At 38.0% G+C, this 12,421-nt stretch overlaps 1 protein-coding gene across 1 annotated transcript in view; it reads left to right on the top strand.

Annotated features, from left to right (window-relative positions):
- Positions 1-12,421, top strand: part of SYN2 (synapsin II) — a 122,296-nt gene that overhangs the window by 104,560 nt on the left and 5,315 nt on the right. The window contains 1 exon segment of the mRNA XM_009322014.1: positions 10,865-10,925. Coding sequence (XP_009320289.1) covers positions 10,865-10,925 — 61 coding nt within the window.

Genomic DNA, 12,421 nt, shown 5'->3' with positions numbered 1-12,421 from the left:
GCAAAGCAAATCACACCCTGGTGTAATTAGATCTATACTGACAGACAGCAGGAGTCATTTAAGAACAGCTTGCCTTAAGGAGGTTGCTAAATGATCGAATGAGCCCTAAAACCAGACGTGCTGTATTTCTTTCTCTTAGGAAGAGGTTTAAATAGGGGATAAATGGCAGCTATGGCATCATATGACCGTAAAGCCGATGTGCCCAGATTTGTGGAATAACATTTGATGGAAGCCCAGATCCTAAATACACTCAAGAGATTAGCCTCACTTTCTCTCTGCTCAGGGCAAGGGAGCACAGAGCCCCTGGAAAAAGTCTGGACAGTATTTTACTGTAGGGCACTCTAATTGTTTACCTTTCCAAACTCTTACCTCAGGTTACTTTATATAAACAGATCAGATCAGCTTGTCAGTAAACAAGGAGTATAGTATATCTGTGTGGATATTAATTGAGCATCTTCTGTAGTCTACATTAGCAATCCATAAGGTTTTCTTCTGTTCAGTGTTTACCTGAGAAAGTTTGTATGCACTTTGACAGCCATCGAGACTACAAACAAAATCTAAGTAGTTACTCTTTACCACTTGCACTATCCATCTGCCTAGAAGTTCTTTTAAATCGTAGTCCCTAGTAAGCAAATTGCTTTTCATATTAAAATGCATATTGAGTTATTGTTGCAGCTTACAGGAAAATTAATCAGGCAGCAGCAAGACGCCTTCCTAAAACTATTGGCAGAGAATCTAAAACATTGTCATGAAAACTCGTAAGGAACAATGAAAAATATTGCTGGGGCATATCACGGCACACTGACCACAGAACAAGGTTATAGAAGACAAAAGCCATTCTTAAAACTGCCACGTTAAAACGGTTTTTCCAAGTCATTTGTGAAATGCTGAAGGTATCGACCTGTTACTGCAGCGAGTTTTGGTTCCCTGAATTGCAGCGACATCTCGTGGCTTATTTTCTTGTGCGAGAACTGATTTTGAGAGTTCTGTATTATTTAGTATTACAACGTGTTGCATCGTATTACAGAAGCTGTACCACATTAAACAAGAAACTGGGTATACATTTTACAGCTACTAAATGCTCCCTATTCGAAAATTTCTCATAATGCTATTGTAATGTATTTATTCCATTTCTTTCCATTATTTTAATATGGAATATATTTTAATGTGCTGCCTTAATGTGTACATATATATAAGTGTACGTATATACACACAATGTTTAGCTGTGTATATTTGGGAGAGGAGATGCTTATTTTAATCAAAGGGTTTTTTTTAACCTTTTAGTTATTTCATATTTGTGAAAATATAAGCAAAACAGCTGTTACCCTTTTACATCCTAATATAAAAGTATGGAATTAAGAAAAGCTGAAGAAAATAAACACGTATGGACCCTGAGCTCACCACATCCTGGTAAAAGGCCACATTTGAGGCACACTTCATCCCAGCTAAATTTACAACAGTCAAGTTCATTTATCACAGGTATAAAATGATAGCATATATTTTACTACACCAAGGATGTTTTGTCCATCTTTGAATGAGACACCTATTCAGGGCAGATGCTCTGTTCTTCATATAAGTGACAGGGATCACAACAGAGGCGGAGACTCAGACTTTAACTGCTGGATGAAGGATGTCCATCTCTTTAAAACAGTCGCTATTTCATTACACAAAGCTTGATTTATTTTGAGCGTTTGAACTTGACATTCAGATATTGTAATATATTAAAAACAAAGCTCATGCAGGAAAATAAATGCTAAGATTTTTAATATTGACAGTAATTAAAAAACAGTGGGACACAACATACAAATGTTGAGCAGAGATTTTACTAACAAATTGATCATGAAAGTTAAGATAACCTGTTTTAAAATACTTATTGAGATCCTGTACCAGTAGATGGAGTAATTACTAAGGGAGGTACGTATGTATTCCTCAATGCTGTTGCTTATTTAGTCTCACTCGTGAACAGAATTAACAGGTAAATAGCTTGCTGGATATTTGCTAGTGATAAACGTCTACATAAACGCTTTTGGTTGTCAGCTGTGAGTGTATCCATTAAATGAGACTGATTAAATCAAAACACTAATAAGTGCTTATCTTTCTTAGCTTGTTTTGAAATACCGTGCCAAGAGCTAAACAAGTGTGCCTTTACAATGCCCTTATTAAAGGGACCTGATGACGTTTAGACTGTAAGAGAGACTATACTAGGGGCCATATATTAAAGGTTTAGGATTATTTGGTCAACATTTCTACTGACATCAACAGAAATTTGTCCAAATGAAATAAAAGTTTTCAGGATGTGGCCTGATATTTTTTTTATTTCTGAATACTCTATATTGAATGCTCATCACCAGCAGTGTACCTGGAAAAATACACAATCCCTGCAGACAAGCCAAGCAAAGCTTGTAAGAGAAAGAGTTGCTCACAAAAATACTCGTTAGAAGAGAAGCCCAAAGGAAAAAGCCTCTCAGGCACCCTGACGGAGTTAAGCTTCAGGACGAGGACGATTAGGATGACTTCAACTGTCTGTAGGATATAGTGCTATAGCCTTAGTGCTAATAATTTTATCATACAGAAGGCAACAAAATGCTAGCTAAAACTGAAAAACGTAACAAGTATTACTAGTTAATAGATACTTTTCCCCATTTATTTTAAACATAATAACAATACTGTTCTTGTCTTCATTCACACGGCAAAATTATGCTTTTGTTAACTTTTTTATTACCTTCTGCCAGGTGATCTAATCATCTCACAATCTGCCAATTGTATTGGCAGAAACAGACACTATCTTTGAGAATTCTGAAACTCCATGGTGACTACCCTCAATAACAAAGAAAACATATAATTTTTAAGTAATCATGAGCCCACCACTATAGAGTAGCCTTTTTAAGTACTTAGTAGACTTCTGTGAGAAATAGCTGTCTTGTCCCCCAGGCATTTTTTTGCGAGACTTCAAAAAATGTCCTCAATCCGTTTTAAAGCAAAAACCAGCCTTTTCAAAATTAAAACAAGGAAAACAGTAATCCCATCATTACAGAACAGGCGATAGCTGCCATATAGACAAAGAGAAAAGGAGAGTCTAAGTTAGATCTCTCCGTTTTGTCTTAGTGCTATACCTACTATCATATAACATCCTTTTGATTTTTTATTTTATCTTATTTTTCATCTATTTTTACTCTCTGATTTTATTTATTTAAGCTGAACCTAATAGAAATATCTTTTTTTTGGAGGCTTTTCCTTAGTCTCCTTTCCTTTCCCCACTGTGGTGGGTGTTGCCCATCTACTTTTTTTGTTATCATTCTCTGTCTCCACTTGACTTATTTATTTGATTTCTCTGACCTTTAAATCATAACCTGTTAAGCAAAGCTGTTTGGCTTTACTCCATGTTTAACTTGCATGGATTTTGTCCCTCTCCCCAGCAGTCATTGCCACAGTTTATTTTGAATAAGGACCGTGTGCTAAATATGTGTTAAAATTTTTAAAGGATAGGCACCAAGATAAATTACAGAAAAAATCCAAAACAGAGCAGCTCATTTTCAAGTATTCTTGATTTGTCCATAGGAAAAAAGAAGCAACCTCCCTCGCGCACCATCACTTCAGATACTCATCTAGTGGTGGACCAGTGCGCCATCTGGCTAGCTGCCAGTAGACCAAGCTTGTCTTCAGCCGCTTATGCTTACATATCATTCTCCCCTATATCTCAACTCCTAGGGGAGACTCAGGAAGCTTGTCAGAGTTCAGACCAACCACCAGTACCTCCTCTGTGTGGCTGTGTGCTTGCGCTGCACCAGGAGAAGCAAAAAGAGAAGCACATGCAGCCACTGATGGAGAGGTCTTATGCTCTGTTCGTTTACTGGAGTTCTGAACTTTGCTATTGTTTGCGGGGGAGCTCAGGTGTTCAGCTCGGTGCACTACCTCTTTTCCATGCCTCCTCCCGCTCCACTGTTCTGTACCACGGATACAATAATATTGAGATAAAATGCAGGTTATAAGACCGGACTTGAGTTAGCTCCACCATCTTTTTCCCAGACTCTCTTGTTTCAAAGCATAAACTTCAATTCTGAATGGATCCAGCAATGATGGATCTTTGTGGCTCAAGATGAAGTTCTGCAGATCTTAATTTCTTCCTGTTCATGCAAGGATCACTTGCCATCCCACATCTAAAAAAAATTCTGCTTTTTTTTTTTTTTTAAGACTGGAGGAGCAGATACAGCGTAGCATCAGCCAGGGTCAAAGCCCCTGGGTTCAAGGGTCAAAACCTGCCTTACAACTTCAAACAACAGCACAGGATTTTGACACTATCAAGCCCCAAGGGGTACCTTATCCTCCATGTATGTAGAGGTATCTATGTACACTGAGAAAGGTGTAAGGAAGTTTAACTTTCCAGTAACTGGGCAGTCTTCTAGATCTGTTGTACCCTTTCACTTGCCTGTCGTTTCTTACAGCTCTCTTTCTCTGGTACAGACATGCATGCATAGACATTTTTGTCTCAGCTGCTTTAGCACGCAGGGGGAGCTCTCTCCTATCGCATAGTCCACATTCCTTCCTTGTCTATGGGGAGCAATTTTTTCACTGGAAAGAACTGCCTGAAAGCTGCTGTGCAAGTGCAGGCTTTTAGTGTTCCCTTTTCAAAAACAGAAGTTGAAATCTGGCTTCTTTAAGCGAGAGCTGCAATAAAATAAGACTGCATCCTTGTCCATTAGAATTACTGATTGGCTCTGGAAGGGGACCATCTAGCTTCGACAAGCGATGACACTTCTTAAGAAACTTTTTCCCTGATAAATCGACATCCTACTTTTTCTCTAGAAACCTCATCTCTTTGAGGGGTGGGTGGGATTATTTTTGTTCAGCAGAATAATAGAAAATAGGGCGGGAATGGACAATGGGAGGTCACCTGTTTCAGTATCCCAGGGAAAATACTGGAGTGTACCTTTTAACAGCAGTAAGTCCATACTAGGATACTCATTTTTATGATTGTGTGTAAAAATACTCAAGAAGGAAACTATTCTCTAGGAAGTAATTAGTTATCTAGCAATGGAAAACACTAACTCTATAAAATCTAAGTTAGAATACTTTTTGCTGTTTTAAAAAAACCTTTTTTCAGTGCGTTTTGTAAATACTATTCCAAGTAAAAAGCTGTATAGCGTGTTTTCTTCTCTTAGCCATCACTTTGCTTCCCATTCAGAGGAAGATCTTAACGGGTTTTACACAGGTAGTTTAGAAAGTTGGTTAAGCAATAACAAATGCCACTCTACATTTTTGAATTCTTTATCACAACTTCCACATAAGAAACTCTAGGCTGGCATCAATTTTGCTGAGAGTATCTTTTCCATACAGGTTTCCTCTGTGGAGAAGGGCAAGACTGAACACTGGTACTCAAAAAAACTGTAAAAAGCAGGAGCCAACTCTCCTCTAGCTGCCCTCTTTGCACTCGGCAAAGTGAAGGTGGCTTCTTTTTAAGGTGTGCCTTACCACGTCTCTCCATTACAACTGCACCTAGGCCCGTTTCACTGCCTTTCTCAGTCCACAAGGAATATAGAATATAATAAATAGCAAAATCTTTGTAGTCCTGTTCAGTGCCACTGGCAACACATTGAAGGAGATACATCACCTATGGCAGATTCACCCGAAATAGGGTAAGGTCTGAACCAGCAACCGCTAAGTATCCCTGCTATACTCGCTACACATTGAATGTGCTAAGGGGTTTCTCATTTTTGGATGTTCCATATCAGAAAGCCACTTCAAGATCTTACTGCTTTCCTAAACTATACAATATGTGCTGAATTCCAGCCCAGTTTTGTTCAGTTTATACCCATTTCTTCTTGGTTTGCATTGTCCTTGAGTCTAGCTTGTTTCCCGCCTAGTTCTTTACCAGTATAATATATTTATAAAAAGCAACTGTACTGCGTTCAGGCCTTCATTTTGCTAAACTAAGCAAGACGTTCTTCCAGATGCTGTAGGTATGGACTCTTCCATCTGCCTGGTCAGTTTAATGGCACTTTCGGGCACCTGATCAGCTTACGTTCATCCTTCTTGAGCAGGGGTGATGTAAATGATACACGGCGTCATGCCTAACACCTACGGCAAGTATTTCACTGAATGTGTGATAAGATTTTGGTTTTTTCACTGCGCAAATCTTTCCCATTAGATTCCAGTTAGCGAGCTCTGCGTTTCTGACAGATGCACTTAATTAGTCCATAAATAAATTACTTTGGACATTGCATTTAAGTTGTTGGGGGGGAGTTGTTTGGTTCTTTTTTTTACTCCACTCATCAATTTGGTTCTTTCTTTAGGGTATTTTGGTCCTGGAGTCTTCCAGCTCTGTAGCATCTACAGGTTTTAGTAGCACACACCCCTACTTTTTTGTACCAACTTAATTAATGAAAATTCTACTTGAGTTCCACATCCCTGTTATATCCTTCCCATTAGTTTTTCTTCAGTAACTGCCTATCTCCTCAGCAGCCACTTCCTTACCCACAATGTAATGCCTGTAGTATTAGTGCTTAACCTTCTCCAGTGTAACTTGTACATTTCCAGTCGTTAGAGATATCTGGTATGGAATTCTGTATTTCATGAGTCAGCTGGTTTTGATTTCCGAGGTGAAGAATATCTGGTCTGACCAATATGAGCCCAGGAAGATCTTCGATTTTTACCTCCATCTCATTTTTAGCTTTTATCCCACCTGCCATCTTGCCCTTGCTCCTGTATTTATCATCATCTAGGACACTTCAAACATTCATTTACTATTGACACCCTACTTAAAATCACCTCTCTGCTTAGCAATTACATTTTTTCTTAGTTCTGTTACTTCATTGTTTTACAATTTATTCTTCTTTCCTTTACGAGATCTAACTCAGCCCGTATTTTGGCAATTCTCAATTGATCCCTCTACTTCTTGACCTGAAAAATATGGCTTTCCCTTCAAATATTGAAATACCTATGAAAAGCTTCTGCCGTTGCATTACAAAGAAAACCAAACGAAACCCAAAAACAACTATATGTGCTCCAACTATAGTTCACAAAATCTTCAAACTCAGCCAAATCAAAATCAATTTTTGCTGGGACTCGGTTTAGCATCTCTTTTGCCCAAGGGCTGCTTCCCTGCCAAGTTGCTGCTTTTGCTCCCACCCATTTCAACATTCTTCAGACTATTCAAAATTCAAGTATATATGAATCCAATCTGCATTTATATAAATACACAAGGCAGAAAAAGAAGTCATATCACTGATCAAATTCTAATACAACATGCTTTGAAGAACAAACAGTTCTTTCCTCCAGTTCTACCCCTAAAATTCTAAGGAGACCGTTTCAGGTAAGTGTGGAAAGGAAGGAGGTGCTACAGAGACATCTAGAGACATCTATCTTCGAGACAAGTAGTGGGTTTTCTGCTCTGGCTATAATTAACTTAGCCAATATTGTTAAAGACCATTATGCAGCCAAAGCATCAATTGTTATACCCAGAGTTGAGAAATCACTATAGTATACTTGCAGCATTCATGTGGCTTAGAGGTTTCCACAAGTAAAGTTGTATTTTTTTAGAATAGTTATATAAACAGTAAATCCCCTTTGAACAGGATTTTATAAGCAGTTCTATATAATGTTACTATCAACATCAGCAGTCTCTTCTCTTTGGGGAATTTGGATGCGATGTGAAAGTTGTGTTCCATAAAATGAAAACCAAAAGTGCTCCTTACGACAGCAGTTACCACACCTCACTTAGGTAATCCTAAACCGTACTAAACACTGTAGTTTCTAGCTTCTGTACTACTAATTTTGCTCTTTAGCTCTGAGCATCCAAATAAGACTCTGTTCAGGGTCATTTTCCATGATATATTCTGCACTCTAATCCTTGATTCCTGCAATGTTTGAACTAAGCAATAGGCAAGTTTGTAGACCAGAACTGCAGTGCAGGAGAACATGTTTGTACTAAAAGAAAGTGGTAGGAGGGTGAGCTTCTAGGCTGGGCAACAAAGGAAGAAAGAAAAAAAACAAGAGAGGTGAATACATCTGCAGGACAGGTCTAGTCCAGCATCTCTGTTCAGAGAGATTGTGTTGCCTATAAAGAGTTAGCAGCTCTTACAATTACACTGGCGCACCACCTCGGAGAGGTGAGAAACAAGAGTCTGCAGTTGATTTGCCAACAACTGGTGTTTTAGAAGAAGCCTGGGTTTTAATAAAGGCCTTGGCTCAGGACAGCAAACAAGACTGGTTCAAAGCCTGTCTTTAATATCAAGTATCAAGGTTTCTGACTGTCTGAAAGAAAGACTCTTGAAGGACTGGGTTACTGCAGACCATTGAAAAACCATGAGTAAGATTTCTCAATTAGGAATGTAATGCTAATTAGACTTTTTGGGTCAGCCTGGGTGGGTTGGCTAATTAGCAAAAGTAATATACCCATGTGATTGGCCTGGAGTATGGGTGAGGTTCCTGGAAGCACCAGGTGATATCTGGTGAAAAAAAGGATGTGTGGGTGGTAAAATCAGGACAGCTGCAGTCAGTGACTAGAGAGGGGGAAATACATCTTCAACAGAAAACGCACAAAGGCGCTAAACTTTCAGAACAGTTGAGGTAAGAATTAGCAAGCTTCTATAAGGTTTATTGAAAGCTTAATTTAGGATAAAATAATTTCTTTGTAAGATAGAGAGATATGCAGATTGCGTAAGTACTGATGTTGTCATGTCAAGTCAGTGAGGTGGTGTGTGTGTGATAAAACCCAAGACCATTTCAGTGCAAGAACAAATGGCAGGCTTGCTTCAGCCTCAAGGCACGGAGGAGACAGAGGCCCTGCAGATGTTGTTTTAACATAAAAGTAGATGTGAATTTAAATTGCCAGCCCGTGTTTTCAGTTTCTAAATAAAAGATGAGTTTTGCCTACATAATCTTTTACTTTTGTTTTAGTAGAAAAATAGCAACACTCATATCCTCCCTCGTCATCCTCTGCCACTGCAGAGAACCATATAGATTGGTTTATGGCCCTTTGTGAGGCTAGGAAGTCTATCACCTGGTAATCGTAGTAAAGTTCCTTATAAAATGTTATGTGTTCTTTCTAACGCAAGTCACATGAGCTGTTTGCTCCTCCAGAAGGAAACTCTCGAGGTCCTTAAGCCCAAGTACTCCTACTTTCCCTTTAAGGGCACACTCCATGTGTCACACTACACCACCAAAGGAAACACAGGCCCTCCCTGTAATACAGAGCACCCAAATGCCCTAAAGGCGTACAGAGGAAGGTGCCAGGTGCATCAGAACCATGGTACTAGAATATGAAAGGAGTTGGCTCCTCTAGGGCAACTTTTCAAGGTTTCCACTCTGGGCTAATTTCCCCAGTATCCAAGGAGTTACTGATGTAAATGCATATTGTTTCAGTGAGCTCCAAGGCATTACACGGAGTGGATACCACAAACACTTAACATTACTGAAACATGCATGGGATAGAATGTTAACTTCTACATGTGGTTCAGAAAATTAGAGGAAGGAGAGAAACAAAACAGAAGACTTTAACCCACACTAAAGCACTTCAGAGTTTTCTGGTGGCTGTGTCTTTCCTTATGAAATTCTCTTCTTTGCTACGCATCCTCATCCTTACAATGATGCTTACTGAGAACTATGTAACTGGTCAGTTAATATAAGGATCAGATTTTGCTTCATTCATTTTGTACGTATCATTTTTACTCCTCATTTGGTCTTCTGAAGGTTGGTAACTGAATAATTAGAGTTTTGGACCTGTCCTATGTCCTTTTATTTATGTAGCTAAAGCAGACAAAGCGATTTGCAACAGCTGCATATGATAGAGCATTGTTGTCTTTTAAAAAGTGTAACTTCTAGATTGCTGTGCAGGAATTCACATCACTATGAGTAAGATTTATCTCTACAGTTCTAAGATCAAATACCACTCTATCAGAAAAAAAGCTTTGCAAGAAACACGTTTAATTAATTTTACATTTACTATTTAATGCATTCTGGGGTTTTTTCCCTCGACAGATGGCAATTTAATTTCTGGATCCTTAAAGACACCCCAAGCTATTATGTCCAATGATTTAACATATTTCAGTTTTCAAAATATTAGAGATGGGCCTAAGACAAAGTTTGGATTCAAATACTAATGTTCCCAGAGGGTGTTCTGCTCCAAGGTTTTGGTCCAGGCCCATCTTTTCCTCTCTACAAGTACACATTTGAAAAGGATACTGCCAAATAAATCTCCTGTTTTGAAAAGTTAAGTATTACATGTGTTTCTAATAACATGTCAGATGGAGTAGCATGAAGTAATTTCAATTATTTTTATTATTTGTCTGTGGTTTTTGCTTCCTTCTTTCATTTTGCTTAGCAAAACAGCTAACCTAGAGTAGTCCATCTCCCTTCCCATTTACAGTCAGCAAATCAAAGTGAAACTACCACTAGCAAAAAAGCCTGCTGTGCTCCTGCTTCCAGATACAAGCGAATGTAATTAAAAACAAATTACTTCTTAAATTACACGAAGGTATCTCTTGAAGTCCATTTTCTATTCAGTCTATCCTAAAAAAGAGAGCAGAAGCAATAAGATACAGAAAAGTCGTTCAAGGTGCTAGGAACTGAAGGAGAAAGACCATACACAAATAGAGGTAAGATTTGAGAAGGCACTCCTTACATCATGATCACATGCTGCAAAGGGAAAACAATTTTTTTTCAGAACTCAGCTTTGGATTAGTCCTGGATTCATATGTCTTGTGAGACAGCAACTAAATTAGAAAACGTTATCTGGAATAAATTAAAAGTATATGTTCAGCCCCAACCAATAAAGAGATTTCTAATGAAAATAAAGACAAATTAGTGGAAAATTGGAACTAGGCTACTCTAATTTTTTTTCTCTTCTGTTTTCAAATGTATTTTCCAGAGTGGATCACTAAAGGAGCCAGAGCCAAACAAAATCCCACCTCAGCGACCACCACCTCAAGGTTGTTTACAGTACATTCTCGACTGTAATGGCGTTGCAGTAGGACCAAAACAAGTCCAGGCTACTTAGATAATTGAGACTAAAAGCAAGGGTTAAAGCAAAAATGAAAAAAGAAAAGAAACAAACACACAATCTTAAAAGCAAACATACCAGTTTTGTTCAATTTTTGCATTATTTCAGTGCTGACCTGGACTGTGTTTTTTCTATGCAGTGTCAACTATACCGTCTGGTTGTTTACTTGTTCATGTCTGTGCGTGTAATGCTTACCTACCTTTCTCTGTAAAATTTGTGATTTCAGGGCTGTTGTCAACAGTGTACAAAGAATGTGCCTCTTTAGAGCCCAGTGCAACTGTACATTATGGATGGTTAGACAGTATTTTTTGAGTATTATATATCGTTAAGTAAAATACCGCCAAGGTTCAAATCTAAATACTTTTGCTTACTCTGTGAGTGTGTGCACACTGTACTCATAGCCTTTATTTTTTTGTGCGTGTGCATGACTAATAGGTAGGTGATCCAGATATATTTTTAAAAGTCTAGATTAGAATTTGCTAGTGAGGCTTTTTATTTATAATTTTATAAAGTTTGTTAACATTTGAGTTTTACTTATATGCAAGTGGAAGTCTAATATTTCAGTGACTCCATAAGATACAGTTCTTCCCAAGGAATATTTAAAATATCTTCTATTTTACATACTGGTATTCATATTTTTAGTAATTCTGCATTAAATTATTAGCTACAAAGCTATGTAAATGGGCCACCTATGTGCAATATCTCAGTGAAAGTGTGAGTATTTAATGTATCCTATTTCAATTCAGTAGTACCTTTTGTTGTCATTCTGAATTAGTAATCTGTGGAGATTTTTAAAGAAAACTAATGCAAATACTTTCAAAAATCTTATACTTACCTAAGAGTTAAATCCCAGGTTATTTGGTGAGAAGTACCTCAAGGACTGTTAAACTTCCTGTAAGAGCTCATTTTTTTCCAATACCGAGATGTTAGGAGATGGCAGACCAGGGTACCTTTAACCAGCTAGGGATCTTGCCCTTTGATTAGAATGCGAGACAAAAACGTCAGCGGTTTTCTTTACCAACTCAGGTCTACTATTTAAGCCTAGAAGTATCCAGGTAGCTATAAAGAAAATTCAGTCCCAGCGTTATCCACACAAATAGGGTTTATAAAAATTGCTTGAAATCAAACATGCAAAAAGAATTGAGATGCCTGACAACTGCTAGATTTTCTGTCGGTAAATTATTTGTGATTTTTGCATAACCGATTTATAATGTAATATTACGAGAAATACACAGGCAGGCAGTTAATCTGTTGTGAGAAATCTAGCCTAGAATCACAAGCTACACACTGCTAGCATACCATAAAGCTTAGTTGCAAGTGAGCCACAAAACTGTAATTTTAATCTTGAATATGTACGAAGATGAGTAGTGGCCATTAGCTTAGTGCAAACAATTTTGTTTAAAGGGAAAACAGCCTTATGTTCTA

The sequence above is a fragment of the Pygoscelis adeliae genome, unplaced genomic scaffold (genome assembly GCF_000699105.1).
Source record: "Pygoscelis adeliae isolate BGI_AS28 unplaced genomic scaffold, ASM69910v1 Scaffold304, whole genome shotgun sequence".
Taxonomy (NCBI): domain Eukaryota; kingdom Metazoa; phylum Chordata; class Aves; order Sphenisciformes; family Spheniscidae; genus Pygoscelis; species Pygoscelis adeliae.
The sequence above is the reverse complement of the archived record's forward strand: the minus strand, read 5'-3'. Positions and strand labels throughout refer to the sequence as shown.